Below are 13,326 nucleotides of genomic sequence, written 5' to 3'. Positions count from 1 at the left end.
AGACCACAAATACACCATTAAATCCACAGTACGAGGACCCTGGATGCAGTCCCCCAGCAGAGGTCTGCCTGCCTGTGCTGGAGGCCCGCACTGACGTGGCGTGGCTGTGTAACCTTGGATCAGATGTCTGCCAAAAGCTGGAGGGTGAGGAAGAGCCGTGCCAAGCCCTGCTGGAGCCTCCCCGCTTCACGGGGGAGCTGCATTCAAGCTCCAGCTCTTGCCCTGGGCCCCTGCCTGTTTGCGGCTGTGCCCGCGCCCAAGTGATGTACCTCCTGAGTCAGGCACCTGGCTTGACCTGGGACCTGCCCTGTGGCCGCAGCCCTGTCTGGCAGACGCCGGGCACTGCCAGGGGACCGCTCTGCTCACCCTGCTGTGGCGTGGGGCACAGTGGGACCCCTGCCCGGCCTGTCTTGTTGCCAGCCTCGGCTGTGGTTTGCCCACGCTATGGAGCAGCCTGCTCCTCGCCGCAGGGATCCCTGTGCGAGTCACAGGATCCGATGTGAACCTAGAAGAACATCTGCTGGATATCAGGATCCTTGAATAAAAGTTACATTGTTGAGACCCAAGAATGATGTTTTATTAAACAAAACAAGCTACTCGTCACTAAACTGCTATTATTTTAGCTGCGGTTGCACAGTCTTTTCCTTCCAAAAGGGTCAGGTTATAGACTGGCATTTAAACTAGTTTAAAATCAGCCAACACGTGTAACATAAGCAGGTATCTAAACTGAATGAACGAGAAGTCTGGTTATAGATGACGTTTAGCTAGTCACTCACTTCCATACCTTCTCGATTTCCTAGGCATGCCTGGTGTGACATCCATTAGCGTGAATGTAGGGGGAGGTTTAGACATGCAGGTACCATGCTGGGGGCAGGGCTTTGCGGCTGTCCTTGCTTTGAGCACTGACATGCTTCCTCACACACCAGGTGTATGTTCTGGAAAATCCACAGCACAGGATACATTTGCATGCAGAAATACCCGTACACAGAAATTTTTATTTCAATAGGAATTTACTTCTAAATAGGCTGGTCCTTGTCTTTAAATGCTGGCAACAAATACAAGAATGCCTCTGCTGTGAGTCATACACATTAAAAAAAAAAAAAGGGGAATTCATGACAGGCATCACAGACGCTATGGCTACTCAGTTAAAAGCAGATTAAAGAGAGTCCACTTCTGCTGCCACAAATTTGCATGATACTACTTGGGATTGTAGGAAAAAAGTTATATTGCTGCCTATACTAGGACATATGTTTCTTGATTTGTCTATAGTGAAAGAGCCCCCTAGACCTGCACTGTGGGTAAGTGAGCTGTCTCAGTGGGAAGATGGAGACTCCAAACGGGGAACAAAACCCCTATTCATAATTTCACTCGAAGAAATTTTGTCTGTTCAAAGTGCCTGTGTATCAAATCTGTACATTCAGTTCTGTAACCATTTCCATTCTAGAATACAGAAATGGTGAAATACCTTTATTTTTTTTTAATTATTATTAAAATACTGCTAAATTGGCAACTAAATGTTGTTTTATTAAAGTCCTAACTGCAACTTTATGGATTAGGGTAAATGAATATCAAATTCCTTATATAGATGTGTCAAAAGGCAAACATCAAATAAATTAGTAACTACAGAATTTGTTGGGAAGTAATCTGAAGTTCTACATGGGTTCAGTGAATATCACAGAGCAGTTAGAAGTTGTTCTGGATAATTCTTTGAAACATTTTTTGGTTTTTTAAATTAAATTTGTTCATAGATGTTTATATAACAATTTATAATTTAAGTTTAATTATATTACATTTTAATTACAATAAACTTTCACTCATTTTTATTACTTCAATTAATTATTACTTCCACATGCTTTCTTTCAAAGATTCCATCAGTACACGTCACATCAGTACCTCAACCTCTTCCTGCAAAGGAAAAAAAGCAAAATAGCAAGCCAAGTCCCTGGTACTGGTCAGAGTCACAGGATCTGAACCCAACCTTAGTTTTCAAAAATTGCCTGAATTTGAGTTGCTTGGATTCATGCGGTTTTGTTACTTGCTTCCCAGTTAGCTAACTATATATGACTAAATGTTTATTTTCCTGACAGAGCAAGCTATCTGTTGACCATTAAAACACTATCCATTCAAATACATTTAATTTAAACAGTCTGCCTCAGAACCCACTAGATACACATACACAAACCCAAACTTACTGTCTTCCCCCACCATCTACCTTACTTCTCCCACTATTTTACTTGACTTACAGCGCTGTTGTTTTCACAGCTGTATTTATGGCTATTATCTCATTTCAGTTTTCGTTCTAAAAGGATATAATTCAATCTAGCATGGAAGATCTGCACAGGCCATCACTTTAACAGCAGGAAAATGGGGAGAATTGGTACACCCTCTGTATTCTTAGAAGCAGCCTTCACACTCCCTTGTATTGGCTGGTGCAGAGGTACCAAAAAGCGTGACTCAGCCTCTCTCACAGGAGACACAAAGAGCTATTGCAGTGACTCCACCACGTTGCACAAGAGGTTTGCAGGATTTGTGGCCGCTGCTTTAGTCTCTGATGCTGCAGATGCACATCTTTTCCCAGGCGACGGGAGGTCAAGTCTTGGGGCGGGGGGGGGGGCCGAGAATGTCTGAAGCTCTTTTTCCAGACCCTTGGTACTTCTCCTGCATGGAGTGGGCAACAGTTCTGAACTGCAAGGCAATTTTTTAAAAGCACATCCCTGTTCAGCACAGACCTGCAATAGTGGGTATTTGGTCAAAGCTGCTGATGGCTGCAGTAAGTACAGTCTGCTTTAAACTGCACGTTCAGCAGCACCAACCCAGGTACAAGAGATTCTAAACTATTCTAGACGAGGACAATCGTTTATTCTTTTCGGGGTAAAAAATAAAACCAGCCACGACTTGGGGCTCTTTTTTCCTAGAACAAAGAACACTTACATTTTTTTCATACGCATACTCATTTACAGAAATTCCCCCCAAATAACAACGAGTATTTGCGTCTATACCAAACCAGCAGGTTTCTGTGTGAGAAGGGGTGGGCAGCCAAGCAAAAAATATGATCTGCAACAACTGCTAGCTCGGCTTCTTTCTGTTGCTGCACAAGCGTTATCAGGAATAGATAGGGTAGGTAAAGTTTCAACTACGTGTCTCTGGGCTGGAGTACGTGCGCAGACCTTCCGGGAGAGTTTTCCACGAGAGGGAGCTCTCAAGCAGCCGGACAAGTTTGGTTGGTTGTTTTGGATTTTTTTTCCAAATTGCAAAGGAAAGGCATGTCAAAATTAGGCAACAGCCAAAAACTTCAGTCAGCTTAAACCCCAATTGTATATGCATAAAATTATTTAGGAAAAAAAAGCATTTTAAACGATATGCCTGTAATTCTCCGTATAAATTAAGCTATATATGTATGTAAAGATAACTTTCTCTCTTTTTAGGGAAGAAGCCTGCAGCTCCTTCTTCCCTGAGAAAACCTTTCTGGATCTGTATTGGTAATGTAGGAGTTACACAAGTAATAAATGACTGCTGAATCTAGGTCTATGTATAGCAGGGTTTATATTAACAGGGGAAAAAAAAACCCAAACAAAAAAAAAAAAGCAAGCCAAGCCACAGACCAACAGATCAGCTCATACATGTTTCATGCTTTTCCCCTTCCCTCCTAACTGGTGTGCAGTGAGAAGTGGGTTGCTGTGGGTAAATGTGGGCAGAGTCTGCCACTTCCCCGGTGTTACTAGGATGTGTATCAACACACTGCCTGGTGAGGAAAGTTGTTCCTGTGTAACGAGAAGGATACCATTCCACATGGTTTTTCCACATACTTCAGTGCATTCACTGTCATGCAAGTGTCACGCAGATAATGAAAATGCCATTACTTGTTTTGCAAGAACAGAGATTTTGCCAGCCCAAAGCCAAAATACACTCAGCTACACGTCCCTTGATACTGCTGTGCAGTACACTGTGTGCTCGCTAGTTTCTACTTTTCAGGTCAGATGAATCAAGTATTTTGGATCTTTTTCTAGTTCTTTCCTACTGCTGTTACAAACAGCCTGACAATGCAAAGGTAACTGAATCTATATTGGAATAGTTCTCACAGGTATTGTAACTAAAAAGTTTAATTCACTTCTTAACAATTTAGAAAATCTTGTGTTGATGGACTACTATGTCAAGCTATTTCATCCCAGAATTTTTCCAACATGACACAAAATTATTATGCAGCAACATTATACAAAGGTTTTACACAGAACACTGGCATATCATATTCCACTGCAGAAATTTAAAGATGGAACAGTACAATTGATCATGGTCTAGCAAACTAACCTCCTGCACAAAACAGATGCAATCACTTGCTTGACAAACCACTGTTAAAATACTTCTGCCACTACAAACACCTCTGCTACTGTTCAAAAATGACATAAAGGATACTAAGTCATATAGCAGTGCTTTGAGTAATTACAGAAGACATGATGGACTAACGTGATAAAAGAGAAGTGGCCGCTTACATATTAATTCTGACACTACTTTCCTGATCTGTTATTACTGCTTTTCATTACCCGCAGTTTTTCACGTGTTCTTTCTTCTCTGTATCAGACGTATCAAGAAAAGTAACAAATTAATCCTAAAATATTTATCACAACAAATTATTTAATTGCAGTATCTACATGTTAAAACATATTTGACAATAAAGAACAAATTAATGCCTTGGAGTAATCCAATAATCAGGCATCGGTCTGATCCCTCCTCACTCCCCATTTCTGTAATCAAATTGATTTAGTATGTACAAGAAAAATATCGGACTATTAGTTTCAGCTTCTGTTTTATAAGTAAGCATATGAAATCAATCTGTACTAAAAATGCAATTTCAAGAACATCCATGGCACAAGCCAATAGGTAGCAGAGTTCACCAAGTAAATTTTTAATATAGTTACATCTAATTTAATCTTTAAGGCCTTGTGAGGAAAATGGGCAATACTTCAACTAGCTTGGTACATGTATTGCAACATCATCAGAAGAACTTTCTTTCATGACTTAATTGATTTATATTCAGAAGATATTTATTACTTCATTATTCTGATATCAATCTGAGTGGGAGGAATTAAAATGATTCTTAAGTTACCAACAGTGATAAATTCAGTTTGAAAAGTTACACATCACTCTTTTACTATTAATGTAAGAAAAGATGTAAAATAAATACTTATACAACATGGATAACAAAAAAAGAAATGCCACATTTCTGCTTAAAATAGCACAATACGACAGTACTTTACATCCTGACAGTATTAAGAAAAACCTCGATGTACCGATCTCCATCCTATAAACAAATAAAAGCCTATGGTTATTCAAGAATACATTAAAAGGAGGTGGTGTATGACTGAAGGACACCACATCCAAGGCACAATCTGGACATCTGCTTCAAGGCATCCAGAGTGGAACATGATGCAGAAGTGCCGTCCCGGCTGCTGAGGAATCCGACAGGAATGTAAGGACAACTTTCTCATAGATTTCTTCAGTGTCAACTTAGGCTACATCAAGTGTAATTTATGGGAAATTTCTGAATGACTCATGTTTAAATTTACTGTTTTTATTATTATGGTCTGTGCTTGCTATTTGTGATAGAGACCTTTAAACCAAAGGGTTTTAAAGGGATTTTTATGGTTCTTTCAATGATGGGATTACATCTTCTGTGTAGGAAGGATTTTTCAGAAGGGGAAGTCCAGTCTGTGGATGCAGCTTTTCTGCTGGAATGACAGACAGGCCCGCTACAGAAGATCGATAAATGGTTGCATGATGTCTTAGCCTGTTAAAGCTACTGCTAGGAAAGGAAAGAGGGTTGAAACAGGGCCTGAGACACAGTAGGCACTTTCTTATCAGCCAGAGGAATGAAGAGCATGGCATTCTCCCTCCCCAGACTGTTTCTCTGCACAATTCTCGCCTTTTTCAAAACAGGACGTTACATGCGGTAATTGTGCAGCACACTTGTATGGGATGGGGGCGTAGAAACAGGTTTGGTGTGCAATTCAGGTTGGAAATGCGCTTCACTGGATTAGTGTCGTTTACCTCAGCTCCTGCTGTAATTGCTCTTGTTACTAGCAAGTCATATTGAGAAGACTGAAGGAAATGTCGATTCCGCATTCAATTATGGGGCTTAATTGTTCTACAAAACATTATGCACTGTACAAATACACAAGAGTAGTGGATTTAGGCTCACATGCTTGCATATCAAAAAGAAGATTGCATTCCAACGGAAGCAATCTCCTTAACTGAGAATAAGAGGCTTTAAAAGATCTTTGGCTTGAATGAAAATGCCTTCTTTTTGGAGCCTAGCCCACATCCCTAGGTATAAAGTCCACTAGGACTTTGTGAGAACATCTAACAACAAAACCGTGCCCTTTGTCCAAGCTAAGAGACTGCTTTAGATTCATTGTTAAAGTGCTAGTCCTGCCTTGCTAAAATCCCCCCAGAAATTAGTATCCAGAACTCTATTCAATGCCAAGATTTCAAAGGAAATTGTCTTGATCTTACGAGAATTCCTATTTTCTAGTGTTATATCAATGTCCAGGCAGTATAAAGGCACTAGTTATGGCAGGTAGTAACAGGATGAAATACAGAAGTCTGATTTTCTCCAATTATTTCCTCCTGCATTTTCTAAGAAAACACTTACTGCATGAAATAGGGGGGGGGGTGGGGGGTGGGGGGCAGAAAGCCACATATCCCAGCATGGCTTTTATGGCTTTTTGCCCTTTAGCATAGCTTTGTGATGTCGTCTTTGGGTTGACAAAATAGTTTCAACATTTCAAGTGTGTATCTTATTATACTTTACCCTTCTCCTACCTTAAATACTATTCACAGCAATTAGATTACCTAATCAGTATATTTGCTTTCAATCAAAAGAAATTTAGAAAAGCTATTGCTGTGACCTTTAGCTCCTCTTTTTGCTTAGGATTTTCTGTCTGAAGAGATTAGCATTAACTTAGACTACAATGAAAGGCGAATATTAAATTACTCAGGTTTTTTTCAGAAATTTTGGTGGACTGAAACTGTTTAGTTTTTGGTACTCCAAGAGTCCAGTACCATCTTCTCAGTACTTTTCTATTTAGCAAATCTTATCAGATAAACAGTTAATTTTAAAACTTTCACAGCAAGAAATTTACTTTTTAAACTTTAAACACCAGTGAATAAGACTCTAGTGCACTGCAAAAATATAACAATGCAGTTTTATTTTTTTGATATTTATTTTTCCATTTCAGCAGTTTCTTGAGTTCCATTTGCAATAAAAGCAATTAGTAATTCCATACCAAGTTTTCACAACCTATCTTCATAAACGGCACTGCACGCACAGGACAAGAACTATCCGAAATTATGGTTCCTTATATATGCACAGGGAAATCCATTGTGAAAACACGAGCAGTTCATAATCTTTTTGTAAAATAGTAATAAGCTCAAAGTACAATACATAACATTTCTGTTTTAAAGGCATCTATAATTTTTTTAACCATCTTCATTATTGTAATGCCTAGGAAGCAATCAAGCACGGGATCCTGAATTTGCCACATCACACCAAAATCAACAAAAGGCTGCTTGTGGTCTTGCCTTCTGCTGTGCCTGTGGACAGAGATCTCTTTTTTTTTTGCCAGATCGATTCCCTGAACTAGCCCTCTGCAAGGTCACACAAATGTCAGTGCATAGGGCAGAAAGGAAGTCCAGAATTCCTGAAAGTAGAATCTGTGAGAAGCAGGAAAGTAGGACCACTGTAGCACCAGTTTAGTTTGGTTTACACTGCTGTGAAACTACAAGTTGCAGGCGTGGTTCCTCACTCAGTTTATACCTGTCTAAATCCTGCAGCCTCACTGGTTGAGGACAGTACCTCACTGTCCTGCAGACTCATCCTTGCCCAGCGTTAGGGCTCATGAGGCTAGACAGCCAGACTGTGCTGTCTTGAAACTAAGCCGAGCTTTCACGACACAATGGCTATCATTGAAAGAGGTCTCCACCCCTCTAGCTTCTGGCTGTCCATTCTTACTTTCCCTTCTCCAGCTTGGTACTTGCTTAATCCCAGAGTGAGGCGATTTAGGAACCTGAATCAGCAAAAAGCTAATTCTGGGGTGAAAAAAATAAAGAAATTATCTGCTGGAATTGTTTACATAAAGTCAAATAAACATCAGCTCTGGTGTAAGAAGCCGTGACAGCAGGGGAAGGAAAGGACCACCTGTGTCAACAGCAGCTTGGGGTTCAGCATAAGGTGAATCCTCCCAGTATCAGAGGGACTACAGGACACTGCCATTGGCAGGGGACGTCACACTTGCCATCTCCCCAGCCCCATGCTTTGGCCTATGAGCCAGCCCAACTCTCCCATACCAACTCCGTCGTTTAGCCCATTAAATCAACCCAAAAAGGTCAGCGGGTGCAAGACCCAGCGCAGGGGACCAGGCTGGGTCCAAGCAGAGCAGCCTGGGTGCGAGGAGGGGAAAGCGGCCTCCTCTCCTTCCCTTTCCCTGCGTGTGAGAACCACAGCGGCACTTCCAGAGGCCCGGGAGGCCACACGGACGCGCTGCCAGGGCAAGGAGCAGCAAGGGAGCAGGGCAGGGCGGCCGCGCCCCCTTCGAACTTCATGGGGATTTGGACCTACCTAAAGTGTCCCTGAAACACCACCCCAAAGTCACGGCCCCTGCACTGAAGGGCCTCTGTTTTAAATGTGAGCAGCTCCGGGGGAGCCCGCACGTTAGCGGTGCCGCAGTTAGCCGCGTACCGGGCTGGCTGCCCGGGGTCTCTCCGCCCTGTGGCCGGGCAGGCGGCCCGCGGGCGGCTGCAGGCACCGCTTCACATCGGGGCCGCGCTGGAAAGGCGGCGGCTTCGTTCCCCGCTCCGCAGCGGGGCACCGACTGTCACCGTCCCGCAGCGCCGGCCCCCCTCGCCGCTCGGCCGCTGTAAAGAGCGGCAGGCAGGCAGCTGCCACCCGGCGGCCACCCCCACCCCGCGTGTGGCAGGGATGGCACGGCAGGGCCCGGCGCCGCAGCGGCTCCTCGCCCGCTTCCCCTCAGCCCAGCGGCCCGGGCCTCCTGCCTCGGGCTGGGGCGGCCCCCAACTGCAGGGCAGCCACTTCAGCGCCACCGCTGCGAGCCCGCGCTCCCGTCGGGCCGCTACCGGGTGGTGGGGGGGGGGGGGAGGCGGCCCGACCCCGGCCCCGACCGCAGCTCCAGCCCCAGCTCCCCGCACCCCTCCCTCCGCCTCAGCGCTCTCTCCCCGGCGCGGAGGCCGCATGCGCAAGGCACGGCCCGCACGAGGCCCCGCGGCGCGCCGACGTGAGCGCGCGCCGCCCGCTGGCTCTCCCGCCGCAGCGAGGGGCGGGCCGCCTGGGCGCGCGCTCGGCGCTGGTAGGGGCGGGGGGGGGCGGGGCCGGGCGGTCGCGCGCCACGCCCAGTCTCGCTGGCGCCGGTCGGGGCGGCCCGCGGCGCGAGGACGCAACTTCCACGGGACGGAGGCGGCGGCGCCGCGGGGCGGGCGGGCGGGCGCGGGAAGGCGCGGAGCGAAGCGAGCGGCTGCGGGGTGTCTCGCCCGGTCCGGCGCGGCAGGGAGAGCCGGGCTGCGCCGGGTCGAAGTTTCGCAGCCGCCCCGCGGGCGGGCAGGAGGGGCCGGAGGCCGCGGCGTCGGGAGCATGAGAGTTCCGCCCCGGCCTGGCCGCTGCCGCGTACCCCGGAGGACGGGCCGGTGCTGCGGGCGGTGAGGGGTCGCCCTGGGACTGCTCCTGGGCGCCTGCGGGCCGGAGGGGAGAGTGAGAGGCGGCGGCGGCTGCTCCCGCGGGGACCCCATTAGCCCGCGGCGGTGCCTGCGCGTCCCCCGCGCCCCGCTGTAGCGCTTGTGCTCGCCTTCATTCCCCTTCCCCGGCGGGGGAGGAGGCGCGGCGGCGCGGAGCCTGCCCGGGCTCCCCTAGGGCGGCGCGGAGGCGCCCGGAAAGCCCCGGCCCGAGGAGGCGCCTCCCGCCGCCGCCTGCGAGCGGCCCGGCTCCCCTCCCTGCGCGGGGCTCACCTTGCGGGCGGTGCGCGGAGGAGGCCGGCGGCGGCCCCTGCCCCTGGCGGCGGCCTGCGCGCATGGAGGCGCCGGGCGCGGGGCCGGCGCGGAGGAGGCGAGGAGCGGCTCCATGAGGGCAGCGGCCCTGCCGGGGACCGCCGCCTCGCCGGGCGTCTGCCAGCCTCTGCCGCCCGCCCTGCCTGGGCCGCGCTCCCCGCCCTGAGGCCGCTCGGCTCGGCTCCGAAAAAACTTTTCCGCATCGGCCGAGGATGGAGCTTGCCGGGATGGATTATTTCTGCGACCAGGTGCAGCAGAAGGACGTGGGCCGCAGGCTGCAGGTCGGCCAGGAGCTGCTGGAATACCTGAGCGACCCGGCCAGGTCGCCCGACCTGGAGCAGGACCAGCAGCGCCTTGACAAAGTGATCGACGAGCTAACAGCGTGGGTCAACTCCAGCAATTTCAAGGTAGGGCTGGGTGGCGAGGCTCAGCACAGGGACACCATGATTCATCACGGTTTGCTTTTAAATTAAATAGGAGCAGAAATAAAACTGCATTTATGACAGCTTGTATCCCCCCACCCCCCTGAGGGAAATGCATAAATTTTGGGAGGATTGGTTAAAACTTTGTTTCTAGTCCTTTGCCCTAAAAGAAACAGTAATTGGTTTTTTGCTTTTGCGGTTATTTAAACGTTTTTGCACATAACATGACAAAAACGCCACCAAACCACACAGCTGTTTTACATACTCGGATTGTGTTTCTTATTCTGAAACAAGATAGGTGGTGATTTTTTCTTTTTTCTTTTTTTTTTTTTTTTTTTTTTTTGCGCTACCACTCCCATGGTCCCTGCACTTGGGTGTAATGTTTCATGAGATTGCCATTATTTTCTGTAGGCCGTGAAGAGTGCTGTTTCACCGGGTTTGTATTACACTGCCTGCGTCTTATACCATTTAATGCATAATTTGCTTCTTGGGGTTTCCATTGTAAGTTTGAAGTTGTTTATATCGTCTTTAGGTGACTTCCCTGTGCGTGGGAAGTTACATAGTAAATTTACAGCAGCCCAATGATGACTCACGTTTCACTTTTTTTTGCTGACTTTTAGACTGAGCTACACGGAAACCGGTGATTACTCCCGTACCACGTCTCTTGTAGTATTTATATATTTTTCTGACGTTTCTCACCCGATAACGCGATTGACAACGGAGTTCATTACCAAGGACAATCGTATTCGCAGTAGCGATTTTTTAATATATTTTTTTCCCTCCCCCGCCTGGGTGCGTGGCTGTGTCGGGCGCCGCCGCCGGCAGGGGGCGGTGTTGCGCCGCCGCCGCGGGGCCGCTGCCCGCCGGGCCCGCCCGTCCCTCGCCCTCCGGCCTTGTAACGCCACTGACTTGCACTATGGGCCCTTCAACTTCGTGTAGCGAGGTTATTGTAATTTTTTTTTTCTATTTGCTTAGACTCAGGAGGCTGGTAGGAGTAACTTGTAAGGGCAGTATGTTCGTGGAATGCAGGGGTTTCTTAATTTTTCTCCATTCGCTTTACAGTGCTGTGTTACTTAGTGTTTAGCATGTAGCATTTCTAAGTTTGAGGTGTGAAATTAATAAGGCTTAACTCTATTTGTGCGTAAGCTTATTTTTTTTCAGTATATTTGTCATTAAAGGTCTGATTAGCTTGAGGAAGTAACCGTATGTTGTACAAGTGTAATTTATTTGCCTTTAAATTCCTCATCTGAGGGCAGTTGTCAGTGATAATTGATTACTGTGAAACCTGGACAGGTCTTGAAAAATACCCTTTTGTTTAAAGAGGACTTATCTCAACAGGGTAATGTGAAGGCTTCTTTTTGCACTTTTAAATTGCCAAAGTTGGGCACCAATACTGGAAATCAGCTTTTCAAGATGTATTTTTTGTAATGTGAGATATTTCTGCTTGCTGTTGATGCTTACTCCTTGGCTGTTAGGACGAATGAGGAATGTGCAGCACTCCAGATTATGAGCCTCAGTCATGCAAGATGAGGTTAAGATGATCACAAATTCAAAGAATTTAAAAAATAGCTTGCATAATAACTAAAATATTTTTGTTGCCTCTTCACTTATGTCCACTTACTTATGGCTCTCTATACATTCAATATTCCGGTTAAAAACGTGTTTAATATGCAATATATTAACTGCAATGGACAAGACTTTGGATGGTTTTGCTCATAATAGGTTCTAGTGTTCCTGGCTATGGTGGCAACTACCAGCATCTGCTGCTTCAAAACGAAAATGAAAAGTGTTCTGAAAAGCTTTGGTTTGCATTTTACTTCTGTATTTTACCTTGTGCAAGCATCGGTGGTTACACGTTTAAATGTTAGATCTGAATTTGTTATTCAGCTCAGGGCCTGAGCAATACCATAAAGTAATGAGTACCACAGGTTTATGTCTGGTCTCAAGAAAAACTGAAGTAATCTTTGGTTTTGATTATTTTTAATAAATTGTTGGTTACCTTTCCTCTGCTGAGGAGTGGATTTGTAGAGCACTTAGGCAATTAAGCTTATCACTTCTTTCTTCCTGTATCTTGCTAAAGGTCTTGCAGGTCTTCAAAGTCCCAGAGTCATTAATTCCTCCCTGTTGACATGGCTGTCTAATTGAGCAGTGATAGTGGCTGGCGACCGGCTTATTTATGGGAACTGCTGAGCTATATGAATTGAAGTAGGGAATCCTGGAGGAAGTTTTGAGGGGGAGCATTGTTTCCACTGTAGGTGACTGGTACGGATAATGAGGGAATCACTAATGTAACTTGCCCTGGATGTGCTGTATCTTTCCTCTTATGTGAAAGCTCAGTGCACTCTGCTGACCATACTGAGAGAGAAGATGCGCGATCTGGGAGCTCTAGGCTGGACTCGGTGCTGTGCATGAGAGAACTTGCTGTGAAATGCCACCCTGGAGGGTTTCTGCTTCACCTAACCAGAAGGGAAAGGATCTGGAGGGAACAGGAGGGTTGATTTGGCAGACTTGATAACAAGTGGGGGAGAAGAGAATAGGTGTTCAGTAAACAAGTATGGGCTTGCTAGCAGCAAGGTTCAATTAACTTGTCTCAAAAAGATTTTTGGCCATGGAAATAGTGCTTTTGTTTTTCTGAAGTTTGCAGCCGTATGTAGTAGTTTAATAAACAATCTGGCAGTTCTAAACTAAGAAAGCAGATAGGAAAATTTCTGAGTTGATCTAGCTCATTGAAGTGGAAAATGCAATTACCAGCTTGAGTTACTGATAAATCAAAAAAGTGGGATTAAGAATGCACTGACTCATCAGCAAATGGTATAGAGTTCTAGTGAAAGTTGGTTGGAGAATGCGGGGAGGGTGT

The 13,326-nt window shown here is 46.3% G+C and overlaps 1 protein-coding gene across 26 annotated transcripts in view; it reads left to right on the top strand.

Moving 5' to 3' along the window:
* The first annotated feature begins 9,497 nt into the window (after window positions 1–9,497).
* Window positions 9,498–13,326, top strand: part of CLASP2 (cytoplasmic linker associated protein 2) — a 146,045-nt gene continuing 142,216 nt past the window's right edge. For 19 of the 26 annotated variants that reach the window (XM_040593199.1, XM_040593188.1, XM_040593181.1 and 16 more), the window contains exon 1: window positions 9,499–10,454. In XM_040593199.1, the coding sequence (XP_040449133.1) occupies window positions 10,260–10,454 (195 nt within the window). In that variant the 5' untranslated portion in view covers window positions 9,499–10,259. Of the gene's footprint in view, window positions 10,455–13,326 lie in introns of all 26 variants that reach the window. The other 7 variants (XM_040593198.1, XM_040593190.1, XM_040593186.1 and 4 more) reach the window with 2 other exon arrangements.

The sequence above is a fragment of the Falco naumanni genome, chromosome 4 (genome assembly GCF_017639655.2).
Source record: "Falco naumanni isolate bFalNau1 chromosome 4, bFalNau1.pat, whole genome shotgun sequence".
Taxonomy (NCBI): domain Eukaryota; kingdom Metazoa; phylum Chordata; class Aves; order Falconiformes; family Falconidae; genus Falco; species Falco naumanni.
The sequence above is the reverse complement of the archived record's forward strand: the minus strand, read 5'-3'. Positions and strand labels throughout refer to the sequence as shown.